The following is a 27,826-nucleotide window of genomic DNA, read 5'->3' on the forward strand; positions in this document are numbered from 1 at the left end:
ATCCGCCTGAAACGGCCATCTGGTGACGCCGTCGCGTTGCGTGGAACAAGTGGCATCGCAGCAATTATGCCCAATTTAATCCTCTCAATCGCTGATCTATTCAATATAATTAACAGGTTTATCATAAATCGCCGACCTATTCAATATAATTAACAGGTTTATCATAAAACGCTTGTCTTAAATTGTGGTTTTCGTTACAGCATGAGATCATTTATTTGAAGGGAGATGCTGGGAAGACCACAATAGGCTTTAGCCTCTAAAGACTATTGTTGCTAAAATTGTTAAACAAATTGAACAAAAGAACGCGTAAACCATTAGGCAAAAAGGCATGGCCTATGTGCTTTCAGATTGTAATGAACTATCATGTAGGCTAAACAACTCTTTATAGGCCTTTCATGCATACATGAAGGCACTGTTGAATGCGTAATCAGGTGACTCCAATTTAATTCCTTCTTTTTATCTCAGTAAAATCCATTATATTCCCAAACATCATGAGATTATTATCTGTAATTTCAAAATAGCCATAGTCTTATTAATTTGTTGGGTGGAATACAAAGGGCTCATTTGAAGACGTCGCCGGTGATCCTGCTGATGTCTAACTGCGCGGTTTAACGCACGTCTGAGATGTACAGTGAGGGCGGGGTTACGCGTCAAAGATGATTTCTCTTGATAAATCTTGCAAAATGTTCTCCTCAAGCAGCTGGGGAATGAATTGTATGCTACTTAGGCTGCTCGATGTACTGAGAATGAAGATGCAACCATATTTCTCCGAATGTTACGTTCTCTCTTTGGGAAGCCAATCGATTTTTTTACAGTATTTGTTAGGCTATTTATTTGTTATTAACCCATTTTGTTAATTATAATCCCTGCATTTTCTCGACATTATAAGTCATTATGTCGGATACTGCGGATACCGAAGAAAATCAGGATATGTTACCGGGTTTGGTCGAGCAGATAGTCCAGCGAATAACAGCCGGAGAGGTAAGTGAACGTCAGATATGATTTATGGAAATGAAACATCTGTAGCCTATTGAAGCCACGCTGACATCTTCAGTATGGTGTCAGCTAGATCAAGGTGTGTAATCTAGGTGGAGAGGAAGGATGCTCAAGGTTTTGTGCCGTCCTTTGGAACGGGATCGGGGACATAAAGATAACACGTGTATGAAATATGGGCTGCTGTAAAATAAAAATTGTATCTATGCTATCTGAAAGTGTGACTTGAGCAGTTCATGTGGGGTGCAAGATTCACAAAGATGTTTTTACTCTCCATGTAATCTCTATTAAATCCTATATTTTAGTGTATCCCCTTTAAATGCCCTGATCTCTTATAGTAAGATGATGTAACTCATAAATTAAGATATTGAATTTAAATATATGAATTATGCTTTGCAGGATACCAAGGGGTTGCATAAAGAATAGAATGCAAAAGCATGCTAAATTGCAGTCATTAGAAATATTGTAGGCTTTTGAACAAGATGAGTAGGGGAATAGACCAGGCCTATGAACATACATTATTAATGACTATAATTTCTGTAAACAGCCTACTCCTACCCATGTAATATTTGCATTTGGGGAGAACTTTATTTGGATGCACCATCCATGTGCAAACATGTTGTGCAAACATGTTTCACTGCTAAACTGGTAGGGTAAGCTTTAGGCAATTTATACAAATTAGCTTAGGGCTACTGTTCAAGACACTCATAGTCCATGAAGTGCCATGTTAATTATCTAAAAATAATAGTGCTATGACTGAATGCACGATCTAAACAGATGTCTCAAATTTTGAGGAAGCGTGCAATTGGCAATGTCCACCAGAGCTGTTGCCAAAGAACTGAATGTTTATTTCTCTACCATAAGCCATCTCCAACTTTGTTTTAGAGAATTTGATATGTCAGTATGTCCAACTGGCCTCACGACCACAGACCACGTGTATGGTGTCGTGTGGACAAGCTGTTTGCTGTTTTGAACAGAGTGGGCAGGCATAAGCTACTGACAATGAACACAATTGCGTTTTATCTATGTTAAATTTGAACACACAGAGATACTGTAATGAGATCTTGATGCCCATTGTCGTGCCATTCATCCTCCACCATCACCTCATGTTTCAACATGATCATGCATGGCCCCATGTCGCAAGGATCTCTACACAATTCATGGAAACTCACCAGACATGTCACCCATTGAGCATGTTTAGAATGCTCTGGATTTACATATGACAGCGTGTTACAGTTCCAGCCAATATCCAGTAACTTTGCATAGTCATTGAAGAGGAGTGGGACAACATCCCACAGGCCACAACCAACAGCCTGATCAACTCTATGCAAAGTTGGCAAATAATGGTCACACCAGACACCGACTGCTTTTCTGATCCACGCCCCTACCTTTTTTTAAGGTATCTGTGATCAACAGATGCATATCTGTATTCCCAGTCATGTGAAATCCATAGATAAGGGCAGATGAAATTATTTCAATTGACTGATTTTCTTTATATGAATTGTAACTCAGAAAAATCTTTGAAACGGTTGCATGTTGCGTTTATATTTTTTGTTCGGTATACAAATAATAGGCCTAACAGTAACAATTGTGGTAGGTGCAACAATATAACCTCGAGTTTTGGTCCAGTGAAACCTGATCCTATTGCCCTCCCAGTCTTTTGAATACTCAGGGCTGCCGCATTGTTACTATGGTGATTTCAGTGTCTCCACCCCGCCCCACACAGTTTTGCTGTCCGTCATTGCTTGAAATGCAGCAGCCTTTCAGACTGTTGCTGATTCACGACACTCGATCCCATCCATAGCGTCTATTCACGGTGTTTAATTCATTGTCGACTCGACAACGTGATTGCTGAAGTCGGCATCTTCAACATACGTTGGAGAAGTTTTAACAAGCTAAACGACGCTAAAAATATATATTCATTCATCATGTCTGCAGTCTCGCGACGTAACTCAATTTTGCCGGTAAGTGACTAGTCTATGTACTAGTTTTAATCATACAAAATGATATGCAACATCCTCGGGGAAGGTTAATGATTCATCATTGCCTTTCACATTTCAAATGGCGTGGTCGAAATTATATAGGCTAATTTTACAGTAATAATTAACTGTAAAATAAGGCAATGGAAGTTTCTGTGCTACCTATTTTTGAGGGAGAGGCTATACCGACACGCCGGTGCACACATTGATGAAGTATGTCGCGCAGCTAAGAGTTGAGTGGAGACGAATGGATTCGGTTCAGTCAGTCATCCTGATGAACCCTTCCCAGCAAGCTAGTTTGCCATGAGGCTGAGAATGTTTCTTTGTTTTAAGCTAAAATATAGGTGTTGACTGTGATAAAGGCACTGGATTATGAGCTGTCATGTTAAATGAAGTAGGCAGTGACATTGTACATATAGCCATAGAAGCACAGTGACATACAGTGCACTCGGGAAGTATTTATGCCCCCCTTCCCCTTTTCCACATTTTGTTACGTTACAGCCTTATTCAAAAATTGCATTCATATTTTTGTTCTTATCAATCTACACACAATACCCCATAATGACAAAGTGAAAAGAGGTTTTTAGAAATATTTTTGCAAAAAATAATTAAAACCAAAAATACCTTATTTACATAAGTGTTCAGACCCTTTGCTATAAGACTCGAAATTGAGCTCAGGTGCATCCTGTTTCCATTGAGCATCCTTGAGATGTTTCTACAACTTGATTGGAGTCCACCTGTGGTAAATTCCATTGATTGGACATGATTTGGAAAGGCACACACCTGTCTATATAAGGTACCACAGTTGGACAGTGTATGTCAGAACAAAAACCAAGCCGTGAGGTCGAAGGAATTGTCCATAGAGCGCATAGACAGGATTGTGTCGGCACACACCTCTGGGGAAGGGTACCAAGAACACAGTGGCCTCCATCATTCTTAAATGGAAGAAGTTTGGAACCAAGACTCTTCCTAGAGCTGGCCAAACTGAGCAAAATGGGGGAGAAGGGCCATGGTCAGGGAGGTGACCAAGAACCCAATGGTCACTCTGAAAGAGCTCCAGAGTTCCTCTGTGGAGATGGGAGAACCTTCCAGAAGGAACACTCCACCAATCAAGCCTTTATGGTAGAGTGGCCAGACGGAAGCATGGTGGTAGTGATGTTTTTCAGCGGCAGAGACTGTGAGACTAGTCAGAATCGAGGGAAAGATGAACAAAGCAAAGTACAGAGAGATCCTTGATGAAAACCTGCTCCAGAGTGCTCAGGACCTCAGACTGGGGTGACGGTTCACCTTCCATTTACATTTTACATTTATGTCATTTCGCAGACGCTCTTATCCAGAGCGACTTACAAATTGGTGCATTCACCTTATGATATCAAGTGGAACAACCACTTTACAATAGTACATCTATATCTTTTTCTGGGGGGGAGGGTAAGAAGGATTACTTTATCCTATCCCAGGTATTCCTTAAAGAGGTGGGGTTTCTGGTGTCTCCGGAAGGTGGTGATTGACTCCGCTGTCCTGGCGTCGTGAGGGAGCTTGTTCCACCATTGGGGTGCCAGAGCAGCGAACAGTTTTGACTGGGCTGAGCGGGAACTGTGCTTCTGCAGAGGTAGGGAGGCGAGCAGGCCAGAGGTGGATGAACGCAGTGCCCTTCTTTGGGTGTAGGGACTGATCAGAGCCTGAAGGTACGGAGGTGCCGTTCCCCTCACAGCTCCGTAGGCAAGCACCATGGTCTTGTAGCAGATGCAAGCTTCAACTGGAAGCCAGTGGAGTGTGCGGAGGAGCGGGGTGACGTGAGAGAACTTGGGAAGGTTGAACACCAGACGGGCTGCGGCGTTCTGGATGAGTTGTAGGGGTTTAATGGCACAGGCAGGGAGCCCCGCCAACAGCGAGTTGCAGTAATCCAGACGGGAGATGGCAAGTGCCTGGATTAGGACCTGCGCCGCTTCCTGTGTGAGACGGGGTCGTACTCTGCAAATGTTGTAGAGCATGAACCTACAGGATCGGGTCACCGCCTTGATGTTAGCGGAGAACGACAGGGTGTTGTCCAGGGTCACGCCAAGGCTCTTAGCACTCTGGGAGGAGGACACAATGGAGTTGTCAACCGTGATGGCGAGATCATGGAACGGGCAGTCCTTCCCCGGGAGGAAGAGCAGCTCCGTCTTGCCGAGGTTCAGCTTGAGGTGGTGATCCATCATCCACACTGATATGTCTGCCAGACATGCAGAGATGCGATTCACCACCTGGTTATCAGAAGGGGGAAAGGAGAAGATGAATTGTGTCGTCTGCGTAGCAATGATAGGAGAGACCATGTGAGGACATGACAGAGCCAAGTGACTTGGTGTATAGCGAGAATAGGAGAGGGCCTAGAACTGAGCCTTGGGGGACACCAGTGGTGAGAGCACGTGGTGCGGAGACGGATTCTCGCCACCCCTGGTAGGAGCGACCTGTCAGGTAGGACGCAATCTAAGAGTGAGCCGCGCCGGAGATGCCCAACTCGGAGAGGAGGATCTGATGGTTCACAGTATCAAAGGCAGCAGATAGGTCTAGAAGGATGAGAGCAGGACAGCAGGACAACGACCCTAAACACACAGTCAAGACAATGCAGGAGTGGTTTCATGACAAGTCTCTGAATGTCCTTGAGCGGACATGAACCTGATCGAACATCTCTGGAGAGACCTGAAAATAGCTGTGCAGCGACGCTCCCCATCCAACCTGACAGAAATTCCCCAAATACAGGTGTGCCAAGCTTGTCATACACAAAATGGCTTGAGGCTGTAAACGCTGCCAAAGGTGCTTCAAGAAAGTACTGAGTAAAGCAGCTGAATACTTATGTAAATATTTACGTTTTTATTTTTAATACATTTGCAAAAAATTCTAAAAACCTGTTTTTGCTTTGTCATTATGGGGTATTGTGTGTAGATTGAGGGGGGGGAAACAATTTAATCCATTTTAGAAAAAGGCTGTTAATGAAATGTGTAAGAAGTCAAAGGGTCTGAATACTTTCCAAAGGCACTGTATGCGTCTGTGATCATATTTGTGGTTCTTTAGGGGTGTGGCTTTCAGGTAGTTTATTTTTGGCCACCCATCCCATGAGTGAATGCCATTACACTTCAACTGAATGTCATTCCAGTGCACCGCTATCTATGAATTGTAACTGGTGTTTGAGTGTTTTAGGTAAAAAAAAAATACCATTATTAGGTAAATAATGTCCCGTTTGGAACACTGACAAGTAGAGCATTACAATATATATATATATATATATATATATATAATCAGCAAAAAAAGAAACGTCCCTTTTTCAGGACCTTGTCTTTCAAAGATAATTCATAAAAATACAAATAATTAAACAGATCTTCATTGTAAAGGATTTAAACACTGTTTCCCATGCTTGTTCAATGAACCATAAACAATTAATGAACATGGACCTGTGGAACAGTCGTTAACCTCTATGGGCTATGTGGGACGCAAGCGTCCCACCCCTGGTACACCCTATCAACAACAGGTGACATATCAAGAGCGACAAATTTGAAAACAATTAAATGTCATAATTCAAATTTCTCAAACATACAACTATCTTACACCCTTTGAAAGATAAACATCTCCTTAATCTAACCACGTTGTCCGATTTCAAAAAGGCTTTACGGCGAAAGCATAAAGTTAGATTATGTTAGGACAGTACATTGAAAATAGCTGTGTGTAATGTTTTGTCAATGCAAAGACACGCGTCACCAAAAGCAGAAAACCAGCTAAAATTATGCACTAACCTTTGACAATCTCCATCAGATGACACTCCTAGGACATTCTGTTAGACAATACATGCATTTTTAGTTCTATCAAGTTCATATTTATATCCAAAAACAGCGTTTTACTATGGCGTTGATGTTGAGGAAATCTTTTCCCTCCAATACCGCCAGTCAAATCAGCACAACAAATTAAATAATTACTATTTGAAAACATTGGTAAAATATTATATTGTCATTCAAAGAATTATAGATTTACATCTCTTGAACGCAACCGGATTGCCAGATTTAAAAATAACCTTACTGGGAAATCACACTTTGCAATAATCTGAGCACTGCACCCAGAAAAATACGCATTGCGATACAGACTAACCGCCATGTTGGAGAGATCTAAAATCGAAAATACTATGTAAATAATCCATTACCTTTGATTCTCTTCATCAGATGTCACTTCCAGGAATCCCAGGTCCATAACAAATGTAGTTTTGTTCGAAAAAGCTCTTAATTTATGTCCAAAAAGCTCCGTGTTGTTAGCACATGATCTAAGCCCGCCGGACTTCTCTTCATGAAAGAGGGGGAAAAAAATATTTACCTTCGTTCAAACATGTCAAACGTTGTATAGCATAAATCATTAGTGCCTTTTTCAACCAGAACATGAATAATATTCAAGGCGGACGATTGCATTCTCTTTTAAAACGTATTGGAACAAGAGTACCCAACATGAACTCGCGCGCCAGAGTCTTGTCGGCCACCACCGTTCCAAGGCTCTTGTTCGTTCAGTTCTTACAGTAGAAGACTCAAACAACTTTGTAAAGACTGGTGACATCTAGTGGAAGCCATAGGAAGTGCTCAACGATTAATAAGCCCCTGTGTGTTTCAATGGCATAGGCTTAAAGGTAATTCAACACATCAGGTATCCACTTCCTGTCAGAATTTGTCTCAGGGTTTTGACTGCCATATGAGTTCTGTTATACTTACAGACACCATTCAAACAGTTTTAGAAAATTCAGAGTGTTTTCTATCCAAACCTGAACAATAATATGCATATTCTAGCTTCTGAGTTGGTGTAGGAGGCAGTTAAAAATGGGCACATATTTTTTTCTAAATTCTCAATACTGCCCCCTATCCCCAACAGGTTTTAAGACACTAACAGCTTACAGACAGTAGGCAATTAAGGTCACAGTTATGAAAACTTAGGACACTAAAGAGGCCTTTCTACTGACTCTGAAAAACACAAAAAGAAAGATTCCCAGGGTCCCTGCTCATCTGCGTGAACGTGCCTTAGGCATGCTTCAATGAGGCATGAGGACTGCAGATGTGGCCATGGCAATAAATTGCAATGTCCGTACTGTGAGACGCCTAAGACAGCGCTACAGGTAGACAGGACGGACAGCTGATCGTCCTCGCAGTGGCAGACCACGTGTAACAACACCTGCACAGGATCGGTACATCCGAATATCACACCTGCGGGACAGGTACAGGATGGCAACAACAGCTGCCCGAGTTACACTAGGAACGCACAATCCCTTCATCAGTGCTCAGACTGTCCGCAATAGGCTGAGAGAGGCTGGACTGAGGGCTTGTAGGCCTGTTGTAAGGCAGGTCCTCACTAGATATCACCGGCAAAAACGTTGCCTATGGGCACAAACCCACTGTCGCTGGACCAGACAGGACTAGCAAAAAGTGCTCTTCACTGACGAGTCGCAGTTTTGTCTCACCAGGGGTGATGGTTGGATTCACGTTTATCGTCGAAGGAATGAGCGTTACACCGAGGCCTGTACTCTGGAGCGGGATCGATTTGGAGGTGGAGGGTCTGTCATGGTCTGGGGCGGTGTGTCACAGCATCATTGGACTGAGCTTGTTGTCATTGTATGCAATCTCAACGCTGTGCGTTACTGGGAAGACATCCTCCTCCCTCATGTGGTACCCTTCCTGCAGGCTCATCCTGACATGACCCTCCAACATGACAATGCTACCAGCCATACTTCTCATTCTGTGCGTGATTTCCTGCAAGACAGGAATGCCAGTGTTCTGCCATGGCCAGCGAGGAGCCCGGATCTCAATCCCATTGACCACGTCTGGGACCTGTTGGATCGGAGGGTGAGGGCTAGGGCCATTCCCCCCAGAAATGTCTGGGAACTTGCAGGTGCCTTGGTGGAAGAGTGGGGTAACATCTCATAGCAAGAACTGGCAAATCTGGTGCAGTCCATGAGGAGGAGATGCACTGCAGTACTTAATGCAGCTGGTGGCCACACCAGATACTGACTTACTTTTGATTTTGACCCCCCCCCCTTTTGTTCAGGGACACATTATTCCATACTGTTAGTCACATGTCTGTGGAACTTGTTCATTTTATGTCTCAGTTGTTGAATCTTGTTATGTTCATACAAATATTTACGCATGTTAAGTTTGCTGAAAATAAACACATTTGACAGTGAGAGGACGTTTTTTTTTTTTGCTGAGTTATATATCTATATTAAAATGTTTTGCTTATCCCACTTGGTTTTTATTTAGAGTAGGATAACCGCCTACACAATAAATCACTTGTAATATTGGTATTTGGTACCAGTAACCATCTGGATGTCACTGTGATACAGTCTACTGCTCAATGGAGGAGAGTTTGCGCTGCAAGCCGGCTTGCCACAGTAAAGTGAAGTAGCTTGATAGTGTAGCCAATATCAGGCCAGGGTGTCAGCTACAGCACATTTATTATAGTGATTTTCACCAAAAATATACAACTAACGTCCACATTTTTATAAAAAAAAGAATTTCTAAACATGCTCCCAAGGCCAAACTTCGGCAGACAGGTTCCGAATTCTCTCTGAAGTTTCTAGCCACATCTTTAAACTAGATAGCTGGGAAGGGCTCATCAGGATGACCGAACCAAATCCGTTCTTCTCCACTCAACTCTCGCTGCTCAACATACGTCATCATTTTGGGCACCAGGTGTGTCCGTATAGCTGTCCCCTTTGAGGATATTGCTTGCTCTAACCATTTTTGCCTCAGCTAACCAACAAGCTGATGCATGAACTTCTCTAGCTATGTGCATGGCCTACCAGGCAGTGGCGGTTCTAGACCATTTCAACTGGGGGGGGGGGCAGTTACATTAGACGCTATTGTTGTCATATCGTTTTCTTCACTGCATTAGCAGGCAAAAGACCATGTTCATAATCATTCAACAATTTATTTGCATTTCCATTATAATTTTCATTTGCATTACATATTCAGTATCAGGTCACATCAACTGTATTCTCCGGTTTTTATGGGGTTTTTTTGCAAAAAGATCAGCAAATTCATCTAGACTCAAGGCCTTTGCCCTCCTTGACTCAATACTTAATACACCTACATTTCTTAATCTGTCATCTGACATTGTGGACCTGAGATACGTTATTTCATACTCCACATTTAGGGGGGCCACAAGGGGGTCTAACATTGTTGTCACAGGGGCACTGGCCCCCCCCCAGAACCGCTAGTGCTACCAGGGTAGAGCTTACACATAACATTTGTAAATGTATGCCTAGTCTCAGTATCAAAACTGGCCTCTTTCAAATGAAATGTTTAAAAAGCGTTTACATAAGCCTATGTATGTTGACCAGCGTTTCCCAAACTTGGTCTTGGGGACCCAACGGGGTGCACATTTTGGATTTTTCCTAAGCAATACACAGCGGACTCAAAAAAATCAACTCCTCATCAAACCAAACTGTGCACCCTTTGGGGTCCCCAGGACCGAGTTTGGAAAACGCTGCTGTTGCTAGTCTCGTCCACCAGCCGGATCCATCTCTGTTGAACTGGTATGCGGTAGCAATTAGCCTGGGGATACGTTTACTGTAGACCTAATATTAATGTTTGTGTCCACACCAGGTCCCTATCAAGAACATTGAGCGTGAACTCATTTGTCCGATCTGCAAGGAGCTGTTTACACACCCCCTCATCTTGCCCTGTCAGCACAGCGTTTGTCACAAGTGTGTCCGAGAGCTGCTGCTATTGAACCATGAGGATTCTTTCGATGCAGGCTCAGAGTGTTCCCTCCCTGGGAGCCCAGGGCCCCGATCCAGAGTGCCCTCGCCAAGCATGGAGAGGCTGGATAGGCTTGCAAGATCAGGTGTGTTTGGGTTTGGCCATTCATCATCAAGCCTAAATTGTGAAAAGTGATGTAAATCTGGCAACATTACATGCAATTTGCAGTGAAGTTTTATGGACATGCCATACCCAGTTTCATCTGTATTTTCCTAGTTATTCTCTGTGTTGTAGAATGAAAGGCGACACCACTGACACCACCCTGTTTAAAATCATAATGTTGGCTGTTCATACTATTTCCTTTAATCTCATTAAGTTTTGAGATGGGTCTTAAGTTTCTTGAACAGAGTATAGAAACTCGACAAGCTTATTCAATTAATCACTTTTGTTCTGTCTAGTTCCATGCCCTTAAAGCATGCACTTCCCCAAAACGTTAAATGATAGGTGTATTGTGGATATTTTGTAATGCCAAGCAATTTCTTAACACGGAATGCCTATCATTTACACCACCTTGATAGGATGACAGGCTTGATTTATGTACACATGTCGGAACAAAGCACGACTATCCCAATAAAGCATTTAAAACGCTTATGAAATAACTTGTTGGTGGGAGGGGGAGGTTGTCACATTCTTTATTTTGGGGGAAGCTAAGGGAAGCTGAGAGGTCAATGTCTAAATCCAAGGCGCAAACAGCACGGAGTGAGACAAGGCAGTCTTTTACTTAATCATGAGCTAGTCCCTGGCCACTCCAAAAAAAACAGCTGCTGAACCCACAGCCCAACCAATTCCCATTTGCCCGAACCTGAATGTGACCATTCTTCATGTCCAGGTCCGCATGTATTAACACAGTGGAAACATTCAATGCTGTTTAGAAAAGGAGTTGGAGCTGGTAATAAAATAATATATCCTTTAGTCATCTTAAGAATCATGTACTTCATTTAAATCCCCTTGGCGTTAGTAACCATGGTACTTTTGCAGCGGATTTAGTAAACTATTTTCTTATAAGTACATTGATGAAATCTTAAAAGACATTGTTTACATACTTTTCAGTAAAAGTCTTAAATCTCTGACAGCATTTCACTAAAGGTTTCACCTCTGCTGAATGGATGTCAGACCAGTGGTGATGATCATGGTGACGAAACCTGCCTGGGAGGAATGAATGAGGGATTAAATGAACTGAGCTCAGGGCTATATTTATCAGTCAAGTGCTGTAAAAGCTAACAGGTTTTGTGGAAACTCCTCAATGTTTTCTTCACCTTGTTTTTATTAGGATTCGGACTAGACCCCTTTTTGTTGTTTTTAGAATGTTAAACTCATTATACAGTAGCAGTCAAGTTTGGACACACCTACTAATTCAAGTGTTTTTCTTTATTTTTACTATTTTCTACATTGTAGAATAATAGTGAAGACCTCAAAACTATGAAATAACACATATGGAATCATGTAGTAACCAAAAAAAGTGTTAAACAAATCAAAATGTATTTTATATTTGTGATTCTTCAAAGTAGCCACCCTTTGCCTTGATGACAGCTTTGCACACTCGTGGCATTCTCTCATCCAGCTTCATGAGGAAGTCCACTGGAAAGAATTTCAATTAACAGGTGTGCCTTGTTAAAAGTACATTTGTGGAATTTCTTTTCTTCTTAATGCGTTTGAACCAATCAGCTGTGTTGTGACATGGTAGGGGTGGTATACAGAAGATGGCCCTATTTGTTAAAAGACCAAGTCCATATTATGGCAAGAACCGCTCAAATAAGCAAAGAGAAACAACAGTCCATCATTACTTTAAGACATGAAGGTCAGACAATTCGGAAAATTTCAAGCACTTTGAAAGTTTCTTCAAGTGCAGTCGCAAAAACTAGGGACGCACGATATATTGGTGAGCATATCGGAATCGGCCGATATTAGCTAAAAATGCCAGCATCGGCCCGATGTCTAGTTTAACGCCGATGTGCAAAACCGATGTCAAAGCTGACGTGCATACCTATATAACGTAAGTAGATGACATGGTGACGCCACGAAAAATACAGCGCTACACAGAACAAAAGCAGAAAAATACTAAACGTGTTCAAGTCGAGCAGTCATTTGAAAGAGTGAGAGAATTTCAGCGAGACAACTCATAGGCGAAATCCGTTAACGCCAAGATAATTTAATTCATTGCCCTTGACAATCAACTGTGCTCTGTCGTGGATGATGTTGGTTTTTGCCGACTGATCGAGCCCCGGTACACACGATATTTCAGATGTTGCCCTACCGAAGTTACACAGTATTTTTGAAACTCACATCCATGAGCTTCACGACCTGACATTTGGACCAGCAACGTCAGCCCTATAACCATTATGAGTCTGACAGCACAGTGGGTCGACAAGGATTTCGTACTAAGGAAAGCTGTATTGCATGCTCAAAAATGTGCTGGTTCTCATACCGCTGCTGCCATTTCAATGGCATTTGAGAACATGTTTGAAACAGGAACACTCCTAGCTCCATTCGAACTGCGTCTGCAGCAGACATGATACACTCTGTCATGGCATTGAAACGATTGCTCAACAAAACTGCCGACAGACCGTGGGGTTAAAACGTACAAAAGTACTCGAGACTTTGAACAAGCACTACGGTGGCATTCTCTCTGAGCCTCTTTACTGTGTCGCCACCATGCTTGATGCTAGGTACAAGGACCACTACTTCGACGCAGACAAACGGGGTTTACGTGGAATGTTACATACACAGCTGGACAAGATGGAAACGCACACAGTGACAGTGAACACCGAGGAAGAGAGGCCACGGACAGACAGAGCTGAAACTTCACTGCTTGACATGCATGAAGAAATCCTGGTTGAGAATGAAACGACTGAACAAATGAACAACAAAACAGCACAGGAAGTAAGTGAAAGAAATACGTTTTGATTGTTTTACTGATAATGGGGGCATTTGTAAATGCCAACAAAATAACTTTTTGGTCAGGTGTGTATGTGTAACCTTTTTATTTAACTCAGCAAGTCAGTTAAGAACTTATTCTTATTTACAATGACGGTCTACCCCAGCCAAACCCGGACGACACTGGGCCAATTGTGCGCTGCCCTATGGGACTCCCAGTCACGGCCGGATGTGATTACATCCTGGATTCGAACCAGGGACTGTAGTGACGCCTCTTGCACTAAGATGCAGTGCCTTAGACCACTGCGTCCGTGTGTGTGTGTGAACTATTTAACTGTACTAGAATGCTTAAAAGGCTGCTGAAATATTGATATTATTTTTTTGGGGGGGCAAGGAAAGTATCGGACAAAAATGTAATATCGGTGCATCCCTAGCAAAAACCATCAAGCACTATGATGAAACTGGCTCTCATGAGGACCACCACAGGAAAGGAAGCCCCAGAGTTACCTCCGCTGCAGAGGATAAGCTCATCAGCCTCAGAAATTGCAGCCCAAATAAATGCTTCAGAGTCCAAGTAACAGACACATCTCAACATCAACTGTTCAAAGGAGACTGCATTAATCAGGTCTTCATGATCGAATTACTGCAAAGAAACCACGACTGAAGGACACCAATAAGAAGAGACTTGCTTGGGCCAAGAAACATGAGCAATGGACATTAGACCGGTGGAAATCTGTCCTTTGGTCTGATGAGTCCAAATTTGAGATCTTTGGTTCCAACTGCCGTGTCTTTGTGAGACGCAGAGTAGGTGAACGGATGGTCTCAACATGTGTAGTTCCCACCATGAAGCATGGAGGTGTGGGGGTGCTTTGCTTGTGACACTGTCTGTGATTTATTTAGAATTCAAGGTACACTTAGCCATGCTGGTTATCACAGCATTCTGCAGCAATACGCCAGTCCCACTAAGCGCAAACCAGATGGGATATCATTTGTTTTTCAACAGGACAATGACCCAACACACCTCCAGGCTGTGTAAGGGCTATTTGACCAAGAAGTAGAGTGATGGAGTGCTGCAACAGATGACCTGGCCTCCACAGTCACTGGACCTCAACCCAATTGAGATGGTTTAGGACCGCAGAGTGAAGCAGCCAACAATTGCTCAGCATATGTGGGAACTCCTTCAAGACTGTTGGAAAAGCATTCCAGGAGAAGCTGGTTGAAAGAATGCCAAGAGTGTGTAAAGCTGGCAAGGCAAAGGGTGGCTACTTTGAGAGAATCAAAAATATATATTTTGATTTGTTTACCACTTTTTTTGGTTACTACATGACTCCATATGTGTTATTTAATAGCTGTGATGCCTTCACTATTATACTACAATGTAGAAAATGGTAAAAAGAAAGACTTGAATGAGTAGGTGTGTCCAAACTTTTGACTGGTGCTGTGCATATATATGTTTTGAAATCTGTGGATTCACATATGTTTTCACCAAAACCTTTTTAAGAACGTAATTTATTTTAAGCACCATGTTATTGTGTGTTAGCACTTGTCTGTAATTGAATGTGCATCAGTTTTAACTCCACTTCTGTTAACATACTGTATATGTTAATTGTTGGTCTCACTTCACTTCTTTGTCCATTGCTTGCAGCCACACTGCAGAGAAGGTCGTTTGGGAGGAAAGGTAGATGCGGGTTCCATTTTTTGAATAGCTGTAGTAGTGAGTACAGTGTTACTAGATCCCCTGAGAACCCCAAATAACTGTTACTCTGCTGTATGTAACCACACAACTGACAGTAGGCCCCTGTTACCTTTTATGTAGCCGATTTGGTAGACGTGGCATTCTAGCTTTTTAAAAAGTCTACTGAGCAAAGTCGCAAATGTATAGTGTGTCCCACCAATTTATGTCTGCATTTGGTGTTTTGTTCAATTTTTTGAGCCTGGTGCTTTCAGGCTTTTGTGCTCCGCTTTCAACACGTGCATGTCTTACAAAGTAGGTTGGAGAATGAGTGTGTGAGCTACAGCTCTGGGCGGGATGTGAGTCAGAGAGTGGAGAGTAGAGGAAAGCGAAATGGCTCAGGAAGTTACCTAGGAGTTGGGTTTAAAGTGGAATTTCTTAATGCCTGGGCAAATGAAGAGGGGTCTCCCCTCCCTGTAGCCTCGGAAATATACAGTACCTTGTGGACAAGTACCTTGTTGGGGCGGCGGGTAGCCTAGTGGTTAGAGCGTTGGGTCAGTAAAAAATCTGTCGTTCTGCCCCTGAACCCACTGTTCCTAGGCCATCATTGTAAATAATAAATAAGAATTTGTTCTTAACTGAGTTGCCTAGTTAAATAATAAAGAAATAAAAAATGTACTTTCAGAAGAGGCAGGGGACCTATTTCTATGTTACAAAATATTATATTTTGTTTAGACATACCAAGATTGTCTAGACTATACTGCCTCAACCTACAGTCTCACTGACAGGCTTGCTCCAGAAACATGTTTTGCTCCACGGTTCAGTTATAGAAAATGCTTTAGACACGCATGTGTTTGGCTTGTGCGCCATGAGCAATCTCTGCAATGTTCTTATCATTTGATGGGAGAAGACCCTAGAGCACAATGCTTTGGCAGATGTTAATATTTATTTATTTATTTTGTGTTGAAGTGCTCAGTAGATGTTTTAAAAATGGTATGCCATGATAATTATGCATCTGAACAACTTCTTTAAAATGGCACCAGAATTATTTAAGTCAGGATACAAAACAGTTGTCCCTTTTTCATAGAGGTCAAGTCTTAAAAGCACCCTAAGGCTTTCAGTCTAAAAGCCATTCATCTTGACAGTATATTTTTCAAGTAAAAAGATAAAGGAGTTAAAAACGTGTGGGGAAGATTAACTCCACTCTTTAAATGTATGTTCTTACCTTGTACAGTATTTGGTTTATTCACATATTCCTGGCAAGATCGCCTGCATCCCTTTTGTAATGCAGTCCTGGTTATGGCGATTGGGCTGTGTCGCATTGTGATGACTCAAATCATGTTGTTAATGATGTGGTTCTGTAGGAATCGTATCCCTTTGCCCTGCCAGAATGGCCTTGCGATGACTTGTCAGTGTCTGCCCTGAGCTCTTTCCACTGCAGCAGCAGGCAACGTGCCTCAGCCTGCTACCGTACACCTTGCTGCAGACACGCGCTGCTGCAACACCCTCCCTCCCCGACCAGCACACCCACCTAGCCTAAGTACACTGTCCTTTTAATCCCTGACCTCTCCCATCCGCTTCAGGCCAGGACTTGGCCCCCACCTTATCAACTTCCATCCCAAGACCGTCCAAAAACGCCAAGCCTGCTCACTCACTACTCCATCAGCACCCTCAGTCTCCCATCGCTACATGCCGTCACACACATCGACAGACATGTTTGTCACACACGCTTGCTTTGTGCCCACCGCATGTCTGTGTGCTGAAATTCAACAAACATCTATTTTTTTTTTTTTTGCTTGCCATTTTTCTTTGTACATTCAATGCACAATGTTCTGCTGCTTGCATCCATCATGCGTGTTTGTGAGAGAGTGTTAGGATATATTGAACTGGACAAATCATTTAAAAAATGAATTTCCTCTGCAGGTAGCCATTTGGCTGGAAATCGATATTAGTCTCTCTTAACTTTAAGTTGATTTGAGTTTATATTTTGGTTCTGTTAGTGGGTTTCCCACCTTTTACTTTGCACCTGATTTGTAATTAATTTTACGTGAATCTGTTGGTGTCCAGGTCACTGTAAACACGCTCTTCCTATCTCTTGTGTTATCCATCCATGTAGTGTGAGCTGTCTGAGAAGGACCCGTGTTTGTTTCTGTAGGACACTGTGTGTGTGTGTGTGTGTGTGTGTGTGCTTGTCTGTGCAGGCCTATCCTAAGTTTGATGTGATTAGCACTCTAATGGCTGTTCTGTCTGTCGTATCAGGCTCTATCTCCTCACCAGGATGGAGGCGTGGCTCTGTGACCCCCCGCATCACCACTTTCCCATGCCCGGGTTGCCAACACGACGTGGACCTGGGCGAGCGGGGTGTGAGCATGCTCTTCCGGAACTTCACCCTAGAGAGCATCGTGGAGCGCTACCGGCAGGCGGCCCGCGCTGCTGTTGCGATCATGTGCAACATGTGCAAGCCGCCCCAGCAGGAGGCTACCAAGAGCTGCATGGATTGCAAGGCCAGCTACTGCAACGAGTGCTTCAAGTTCCACCACCCCTGGGGCACCCCCAAAGCCCAGCACGAATATGTGGGGCCCACCATGAACTTTAGGCCCAAGGTAGACACAATTTACCACTTCGGGGGGGGGGGGGGTCATTGTGTTGTTGATCTCGACCATGCTGCTCCGCTGTTGGTTTTAGATTGCAGGGATCAGCTCATGTCATTGATGGTGGACAATCATTGACGAGTTGATTGCGTTAATGATGCTGCCTTCAGAGATGTTGGTTTAATTTCGACTGACAATAAGTGTTATCTCTGCTTTTCTTTGTCCTTCTGCAATCCAGTGAAACTTGCAGGTTGTGGGAGATACCTGTTCAGTGCTAATAAATAGAAAGATGATTGAAAAGAGAGAGAATGTCATTCAGTATTGACAAACTTTTGGGCTAACCCTTTGTGCCATTTTGTATATGTGGTGTGACGAGTTTGCGAATTTTTTGACTTTTTTTTTTTACAATTTTTTTATTTTTATTATTATAATTAAAAAAAAATATATATATTTTTTTTAAATGAGCACTAATCCAATGTGTGCTCATGGCCATCCAGGTGCTGATGTGTCCGGAGCATGAGATGGAGAAGGTCAACATGTACTGCGAGGTATGCCGGCGTCCAGTCTGTCACCTGTGCAAGCTGGGAGGCTCCCATGCCAACCACAAAGTCACAACCATGAGCAGCGCCTACAAGATCCTCAAGGTACTTTATGACGATAACGATGTCTCCAACCATTCACTTGACCTGACCAGAACTTAATCTGATTTATTTACCAGGAAGCAAACGGGGAGTGAACTACCTGAATTTGTCCCAAAAAATAAATTAGTTTTTCATTGCAAAACGTTTTCTGTTGCAAAATGTTTTGCTACGGTGTGAACTAATGAATCCACCCCAGGAAAAAAGAGTGTTATAGTTTGGAAGTTGATGTTTACCCAACTGGCCAGTGACGCTGTTGTTTCTCAGCCCCCTAATGAAATATTGATCAGTTACCTGTACTAAGTGGCACGCGTCCACATGATCAGTTTTCCTATGTGAGCAGTGTAATCGACGTGTGGTCATCAACAACAAGCGAACCTCGTCTACCCCGCCTAGACGGGAGGTCAATCAGCCACTGAAAGCAGAGGGACAGAGGACTCCGTGTCCTCTGTAATCTAAAAGGCCTGTGGACACGGGCACCGGGCCAGACTCATCTATATTTAATGCAATCATTTGTATCTTATGTTCTATCTATTGAGCATTTATGCTAATGTTCTTTGTTGTTATTATACCAACAGGAGAAGCTATCAAAGGCTATCAATTACTTAATCAGCAAAGAGGACCAAGTGAAGACTCAGATTTCCCACCTGGAGGTGTTGATCAATGAAACCGAGGCAAGTAACTGTGTTGACAGAGTTAAACTAGTCCTGTGTTGTCTGTTTTAGATGTCTGTTATGTCCACTAACAAAGGGACATTCTGTCTGCCCTGAGAAGGAAGGTCACTTATTCAAATGGATATAAAGGCATAAACAAAGGAACATATACTAATTCACATCAATTCCACTGCAGAAGCGTTTGCTCATCTGTACTGTATTATGTATTTTGTCCCTGTCTTGTTTTCATTTGTTGTAATAGTACGTCTATGCTAGCCTTGTCCCAGATCTGTTTGGGCTATCATTCCAACTCCTTGTCATGTAAAACTCTTCGGCATGACAAGGAGGCATGATGTGGCATGATTGCACAAACACTGGTCCATAGGCTACTTCTATGCAGTTGTAGGTTTCAATTAATTGTCATGCAACACTGCTCTTACTTCTACAGGAGAACGGCCAGTTGGCGGAGCGTCGGACCAATGAGCACTTTGAGCGACTGTTCGAGACCCTCCAGGAGAGGAAGTTTGAGATGCTGCGCTCCATCGAGCAGTCGAGGACGGGGCGTCTGGACCAGCTTCGGGGCCAGGTGGACGAGTACCAGGGCATGTTGGAGAACAGCGGCCTGGTGGGTTATGCCCAGGAGGTCCTCAAGGAGACAGACCAGTCCTGCTTTGTTCAGACTGCCAAGCAGCTGCACACCAGGTCAGCCTCTTTCCAGCCCTGACTGCCACTCCCAGTCCCACATTGCCCTCTGTTATGGATAGTATACAGTAGAGACTGTCACCCAAAGGTTCCCGTCATCAGTTGTGGGTAAAGGCTATTGTCTAATGGTGATATAATACCATTGTTTATAAAAGGGCAGTAATTCGATTGGCCTCCATTCTTAATAAACAAAGGGCCCATTTTCAACCTCTTTATTACAGGCCTATTTGATCATAGTGACTATTGCCATGGTCATTTCCCTGTGGCAACTCTGGACCTCTAGGTTTCTAATGGGGATTTGGCCCCTGTTATTTTAGTGCTGGAGAATTCAATCAGCTTATGTGGGTGTGGTGAGTGTGCCAGAGATCTGGTCAGCCATTGGTGTGGCTGGCCAGGTACCTTTTCCAAGTGAGAAATTGGAACGACAAAGCCTTGTTTACTTTCCCCATGTCCCGCTCTAGCTCTAATCCTGCTTATTGATCTCCATTAGTCAAAAAGCAGCTAGAGGACTATTCACACTTTTACTTTTAGGAACGCTGTTACATTAATACATACGTTTCCCACACTCGTTTATCTTGCCCAGGAGATGATTTCCATTCTGCTCTGATGGAATGGCTTCTTGGTAGCGTGTAGTGTTCACTACATTTTGTGTCCTTTCACTCCCAGGATCGCGAAATCCACCGAGTCTCTGAGGACTTTCCACCCCGTGGCCGACCCCTCCTTTGATGAGTTTGTGCTGGACACTTCCAGAGAGGAGACCCTGCTGAAGGAGCTTTGTTTTGGTGGAGGTAAGACTCCCCCCCCCCCCCCAGTATTACGTATGTAACAATGTATACATCGTAATGAAATCCTAAAATTCAATTTGTTTACACAATCCTCATCTGTCCCACACTAAGTCACCTCAACCTGTTGGTCACTTACACCTCCTCCTGAGCTCTGCTCTCTGTTTAGATGCCGGCCACCAGAAGCCCTTTAATTGAATAAGCCGGTTACATTCCTGATATACACGCAGGGATTTTGGCACTGAGAGCATTGCAGGGCTTTTTCTGGTCCACTGCTTTGCATAGACTCTCATGTCCCTTTGACCCGACTTAAAGAAAAGGGCACTGTGAGGCAGGCTGGATATAATTGTCTGTCATGAAAAGGAACTGATTTGATATGCGCATATTAAGTAGGGGGAGTGTAACCCAGGAAGTAAGCAGAAGGGTATTCATAGACTGTCATCTACCTGTGGCTATGTCCTTAGAATGAGCTCCAGCCATTCTCCCTCCTGCTAGAATTATTACTGACCATAAAGGGCTCTGCTCTGTCGCGCCATAGTGGATCATGAAAGGGTCATATGAAACAACTGTATGTTGCTTACATATTAGAAATGCGTCCAAGTAATCCATTTTCCCTCTCTTGCGGGGAAAGCTGCTTGAAAGCTCTTGAAAGGAAGGCCATTGATTGATGTGGTTAATCTAAATGGCAGGGGAGGGACAGGAGGGTAATGATGCACTCTTGTCTGAGAGGAGGAAGCTCTAAGAATTGATGCCCAGCAGTAATTGAATTGACGGTAGACATGAAAAGAGCAGAGAATGCAAAACTGTCTCCTATTTAACAAATGTCTGGCAGTCCTCATCACCAAGGTTCACAGTGCCTGTAGGGTGGGGATCTGAGGATGAGACAGCGACAACCAAGGACACCTCCCACAAATATCCCCCCAAGAGTCGATGTGTAATTTCAACCCTGCTCATCAAGATGCCATTCTGGAGTCTTCTACGCTCACACTGGCTCCATATTTCAATGTGTCCCACCATAAAGACATCGTGTTGTGTGCTTTCTCCCTTCCTAATCCAGCCCCTCCAGAGACCGCAGTATGGTCTGAACTCACGGCCAGTAAGAAGGAAGTTGACGTCTCTGTTTAGTCTGTCTCTCCGTCCCGGCTGTAGCCTGAAAAATAGTCTGTTTCTCTGAGAATAGCTGCGCTCTCGGGCCGGGTGCCGGCTGGGTTTGCAGGCTGCCCAGTTCCATCTGCGGCACCCTCCTCAGCCCTGATCCGATTCTATGGGACCCTAGCTGGATCTGGCTGCTACTGTTTGACGGGAAGCTCTATCCGCAGTGAGCGATGGGGAGAGAGCGAGAGAGGGTTCTGCAAAGTGCTTTTCCTGGCAATGTCTGTGCATAAATGAAACCTTTTTAAGAGCTTCTCTTATTCGTCCTATCCATTGTCTGTCTATATTCTGTACTGTCTGTCTATGAGTTCAGTCTCATCTCTGGTCGACTCCATGCCCTTAAATAAACTTATGCGACTACGTAAACCAATGTGTTGAATCAAGTTTAGGGTTCTTATCATTTTGGGGTTTATTTTTCTATATTTCCTGAATAACCAATACCATTTAAAATCATTTCTAGCATTAGTTTGTATGGGACGTTCTGGCTCTAACAAGTCTTGTCTAAGGTTTGCCTACTTATGTTAGTTTGTCGATTTAGAGAAAAACATATGAATTGGCTGCAGACAAATTACACTTTAAACTGACCCCTCCCTCTGCCATTTACCTTTTCTCCTCCCCTCCCTCTCCAGTCCCTGACCCTCCCATCATCGATCTGTCCCGCAGTCGCGTCTACAACGAAGGCCTGGTGTGCTGGCAGTTGGCTGAGGACACCCTGGCCACAGACTACCAGGTCCTGGAGTACAGGAAGCTGGGTGTTGAGAAGGACGAGGAGGAGGGCAGCAGCCGCTGGTGCTCCACAGTCCCGGTGTACGGCCCCAGCACAGTGGTGTGCGACCTGGAGGCCAACAGCCTCTACTCGTTCAGGGTACGCAGCTGCCGCAACTCCCTCTACAGCCCCTACAGCCCAGAAGTCACCTTCCACACACCACCTGCTCCAGGTAGGCGCCAGGCACTGATGTCATACACACACACACACCAAACACTGATTATGATGATGCCATATGTGTATGGTTGGCACTGATGAAGAGAGAGGTGGCCCTGGGCCCTTAACCAAAACAGTGACAGACTAATAATTTCAAGCTCTACTGGAATAAATTCTCTGCAATAATTTAACAATGCTTCAATTCCATTTTTCAAATGTAGGAACTGGGAAAAACTAGTATTCTGTACTGGGCTCTATAGCAATCATCTCTACTAGGCTGTGAACGCAGCCCTGAAAGTTGGATGCTAATTATCCTAATTACAAAGAAATACGTCTTATTTTCAGTCTTATGTTGGCATCCCGCCTGTGTTGGGCTTCGGGGCTGAAGTTAAGCTTTATTTTTTTCCCCCTCCCGAGTCTGTCGGTATTTAGCAGTCGGATCCACGGAAGATTACAAATTGACAGATGCTCGACTGTTCAAAGTGAACTGTGTGCATAGGAAGCTACGGTGGGTCGGTCATTCATTTATAATTTCTGCGACCCATCTGCTTTGTTGAATCGCAGAAACACTTGCCTTTTTGAAATCATAGTTATTTTTTTCTTCAGACCGACTGAGCAGAGTTGAGATGCAGCTGAGGTCCAGAGTAACAGTTCATCAAAGCCTCTGTTTCTGACTCCGATGGTTCTAAGCACTCTGAATAGCAATCACATGCCATCTGTAGAGCACTCTAGGGGTTGATATCACTTTAATTCCTCAACAGTCTACTGAATTGGACAGAGTCCTCCCCCGTCCTTCCGTCTGAAGCCCCCATGCATATAGACAATGGCTGATCCGTTAGGATTTCATTGAGTGTTTATCCTCCCCTGGTTCATTAGTTTGCCGTAAACTGAGGCTGGGCCCACTGTAGATGGAAGTCCAGTGATGGGACTGGGAGCCCACATTCCTTTGCCCGGACTGTGGGCACATGTAGCAGTGGGGTGCACAGTGCGTTAGTAATGAGATGGAATTCTGGGTCAACGCTGGCCTCAAACAGACATTACAGTAGCTTCAACACGCCTCCTATCACAACAACAGTCAGTGTAGGCGTAGACTTGAATCATCGCTGTATGACCATACATGTGTCCTTTTCTTATCCTTTTTAATTGAGCTTATCTTTAGGATGACTCCATTCAATTAAGTTTGTGCCGTTCACACAACAAAGGCCAAAGAGGTAAACGGCTAGTATTTTTGCCCTTGTTTTTACGGGATCGACATGAATAAATACGAATGAAATCATACCATGGAGACAAAATGCAATGGTTCAATGCACAGGCATAATTATTTTACTTAAGTGTATAGTAGTTATTGCCTTTGGCATTGTAACTATTTTTGGAATATTTTTATGTTCAGCAGCAGATGTGGCCTAGAAAATAATTTGTATAGACCTTATTTGAGAAATAACAAACCAAGCATTGTTTTGTACATCTTCACATCTGAAAATGTATCGTTTTGGAAATGTGTTAAATTCCTTAAGTTTGTTTCATTACTTGAACATCTTTATAATGGCGCCCTCATGTGACACTATGAAAGTCCACCCTTTCCCTGGCATCCAAAGATGATGTGAAATCCTATGTGCGGCTGATGCTGTTCCTTTTGTATCATTGCTCTCTCTCTCTCTCCTGTAGTGTTTGGCTTCCTGTTCAATGACAAGTGCGGCTTCAGCTCGGAGCGGCTGACGTTGAGTAAGCTGCGTGACTCGGTGGAGAGTGTGGCCGGCATGGCCTTTCTGCTGGCTGCTGAGCGTGTGCAGACAGGCAGCTACATGGGCCTGGACTACATCATCGGTGACACGGGCATCTCTCAAGGCAGACACTACTGGACCTTCCGTGTGGAGCCCCACTCCTACCTGGTCAAGGTGGGCGTGGCCTCTGATTCCAAGCTGCTGGAGTGGATCCACAACCCCCGGGACTCTAGTAGCCCCAGGTAAACCCCACTTCCTCAGTCTTACTCTATTACTCACTCACTAAGGATCAGGCCTGAGTCACAAAGCCTGTGATGTAAGAAACATTAACCTGTTAAGGGCTAACTCACGGACCAGGCCTTAGTTTCTCAACAATTTATAAAAATATTTGTTATTCCCTACTTTGTGGGTTTACTATTATGTATATTTTAATAGGCTTCCAGATAATGATGGTGCGTCAGAGTATAATTTCATGTGTTGCAAATGTAGGCTGCTTTCTCTTATCTCTTCCAACTCCAGGTATGACCACGACAGTGGGCACGACAGTGGCAGCGAGGACACGTGCTACGACCTGTCCCAGCCCTTCACCCTGCTCACCGTGGGCATGGGCAAAGTGTTCATCCCCAAAGCATCTATCTCCTCCGCCACCGCCGGCAATGACCACGGCAACCGGGTGCTGCCCATGCCCCAGCGCATTGGCGTGTACCTGGACTACGAGGCGGGCCGTGTCTACTTCTACGATGCAAACACCATGAGATGCCTTTACGAGCGGCAGGTGGACTGCACCGGTACAATGTATCCCGCGTTTGGCCTCATGGGTAGCGGCAAGGTCCATCTAGAGGAGTTCATCACAGCAAAGCGACTGTCGTATATGTGAGATGTTGGGCCTGCCACACACCAAAGTCTCTCTCGCACTCCTAACACTTGCCTTTGAGCTCATGTTTCTCTCTCTCTCTGCTTTCAGTCAGGTATATTTTTGTAGTGATTTGTGTGTATGTACATCATCATGCCATTTCTTTGTTTTAATGAACAGCTATTTATATTGTACTACTAAGTCCAGTAAAATGTAGCCAAGAGAAACCCGAAGAGCCTTGCAGCTAGTCCCACTCCTGTGCCTTTCATGATAAATATGTAATCTAGCAAATGCTGTAATTTGTCTAATAATAACTGTGCAAAACAGCAAGGTTAGTCATCAGTTACAAAGGTGAGAGAGTGTATCTAAGTCACAAGGATCCCCTCGGTTGAGAAACATCCCTACCAAAAACTGAGACAAAACGTATACTAATCAATGTCCTTTGACAAGACTCACGGTCAACACCAGTTGGGTAGACCGCATTCGAATTTGGACACATTCTCACAGGTGTTTATTTAAAAGACTACCACAACTTTCACATATTCTCTCACAACCTACTCACTACTTCAAAGCAGAGCACATTTATCTGAATTGTAACACTAGGCATTCACATGCAGGGTGGAATTCAAACTTGAGATCTGCGTGTGCAACTCGGACTTCCCATGTAAAAATCATGGTGTCAACTTTTGGAATTGTGAGTTGACACAGGTCGATCTCAAGTTAAAATTGCGCTCGCACCGATTTTAGTTGTTAATCACAAAATGGTGACATTAATTAATTGAACTATGACACGGCTGTCTAGGATGCAGTTGTTCAACAGCAGTGAATGTTTTCCTTTTAGCACCAAGAATGTGAAACCTAGGAAACCTGACAGGTTCTTACTACACATACTTCCACGGAACTCTCTGCTACGATGTAGTTCCTTTTTTGACTACTTCATATTAGAAAAGTCTACAGAACTTACAGCCAGTTGTTACACAAGTTGTTGATTTGGCTCTTGAGAATCAAGAGGGTGCGGCGTTTCAGAACATTTAGATAGAAAATAATATTATGCAAATCGACCAAATTCTCTGTCCTCTAGAAAATGGTGTCATTTTGACTCTATACATTACTTTTATCTCGTTGTGAACGTTTCACCCTACTGAATACACCCCTGGTCAGCTCTGGCTTTCCTATATGGGTTTCTGGACAGGACTATCTGTAGATCCAGTCATGTTTGTGTTTTGTTGAGGGTAAGGGTAATCGGTGTGTTTTCTCAGGTTTGTGGCCTGTGGGCCTTATGCTACCTACCTCCTATCGGCCCTGGAGATCCTTTTAAAACTATACCTTCCTCCTCGGAACAGGACTTCATTTTCCTTTGCAGCTTCCATAAATACATTACAATTTTATTATACCGTAATATCAGCCTTTAAGATTGTTCATATCATATATTCAATAATAAACTGGAATTAACTTTTTTTTCTCTTCATTTTAACCTCCATGTACATATCTAGTGTGACATTTTCTGTCAAATAAAATCTAGATCTGCAATTTATTCTCAGTTTGTATCTGCTGTGAAGTTTCTCAAGGCTTAATAGAAACTTGGGCAATTGGTGGAAAATTGTAATTGGAACTAGATGTAATCATGTCTGACTGCATTTGTGAAGTGGGCAATTTAAAACTGAACATACACATCCCCCTTTCTGTGTTTGATGTGTTTAGGTCCATTTGAGTGTAGCGTTTCCTAGAATTTGTGGTGTTATTTTGTTGTTGCTTATCTGAATCCTATAAGGTCATGTTGAGTAACATAATCTGTAGTTTTAAACTTAATTCCTATTACTTTTACTTAGAATTGGTGCGCATCATTTCGAGTAATTCTCTACCATTCCTTTTAGGGCACAACACCTCTACCTGTTCCTTTTGGAATGACTGAAACACCTTTAAAAAGTCTATACACTTAATTAACAGGTTCAGGTTTGTTTATTCATCACAGAATGCATTATTATATACAGAACAAACGGAATGTCTCCTAGATTAGGTGTTTGTGTTAATTTGCTTATCTTGGGTCAAGTCACTGGTGGCCACAGCAGCTGTGTCTTTCACGGTCGATGTATGGTAGAGGTTTACTATATAGTGTGCATATTTTAGCGACATATCACTGCTAATTTTAGAAAAGGGAATCATATGGCTTTCAGTAGTAAGTTAAACCAAATATTCTGCAGACTCTCAATCAAATGGTTCAAGCTAGCACTTTAAACTGTAGTATGTATGCCTCTCGGCTGTGCAGGTCTGTATGAATTGGTGTGCAATATTACGTAGAATGCAGGAAATAGGCCTATTGTTTTCTCCTGTAAGTAATGGGATGTGATGTTTGCTTTCTGTGAGTATAATGCTTTAATGAACATGAAGCTTTGTTGGTTATCAGATTCTTGAAATACTAAGCTTTTTTTTTTATTTGCTGTTTGTTGATTTGTATGAAATAAACTAGTGTTTTAAACCAATTGTTCTCTCTTTGTAGGTATGTGTGTATTTATACCTAATTGTTTTTTTCACTT

General features: G+C 43.3%; 1 protein-coding gene across 3 annotated transcripts; it reads left to right on the top strand.

Annotated features, from left to right (window-relative positions):
• The first annotated feature begins 560 nt into the window (after positions 1-560).
• LOC115199726 (E3 ubiquitin-protein ligase TRIM36) lies at positions 561-27,772 on the top strand. Of its 3 annotated transcripts, none has more exons than XM_029762103.1 (11): positions 561-981; positions 10,577-10,817; positions 15,252-15,284; positions 17,538-17,881; positions 18,367-18,513; positions 19,086-19,181; positions 19,609-19,862; positions 20,529-20,650; positions 22,426-22,734; positions 24,384-24,681; positions 24,959-27,772. In XM_029762103.1, exons 1-11 carry the CDS (start codon positions 895-897, stop codon positions 25,314-25,316), a joined length of 2,289 nt encoding a protein of 762 aa, XP_029617963.1. In that variant the 5' UTR covers positions 561-894; the 3' UTR covers positions 25,317-27,772. The 3 variants fall into 3 exon arrangements, with proteins under 3 accessions (XP_029617963.1, XP_029617964.1, XP_029617965.1); XM_029762105.1 differs by lacking the exon at positions 561-981 and adding an exon at positions 2,561-2,957; XM_029762104.1 differs by lacking the exon at positions 15,252-15,284.
• The last annotated feature ends 54 nt before the right edge of the window (positions 27,773-27,826 follow it).

This window comes from Salmo trutta, chromosome 9 (genome assembly GCF_901001165.1).
Source record: "Salmo trutta chromosome 9, fSalTru1.1, whole genome shotgun sequence".
NCBI lineage: Eukaryota > Metazoa > Chordata > Actinopteri > Salmoniformes > Salmonidae > Salmo > Salmo trutta.

Excerpts from the sequence above, each read along its gene's own strand:
- LOC115199726 (XM_029762103.1), top strand. The coding sequence starts at position 895 with ATGTCGGATACTGCGGATACCGAAGAAAATCAGGATATGTTACCGGGT. Across the intron at positions 10,818-15,251 it reads GGATAGGCTTGCAAGATCAG|CCACACTGCAGAGAAGGTCG; the intron begins GTGTGTTTGGGT and ends CATTGCTTGCAG. Across the intron at positions 17,882-18,366 it reads CCATGAACTTTAGGCCCAAG|GTGCTGATGTGTCCGGAGCA; the intron begins GTAGACACAATT and ends ATGGCCATCCAG.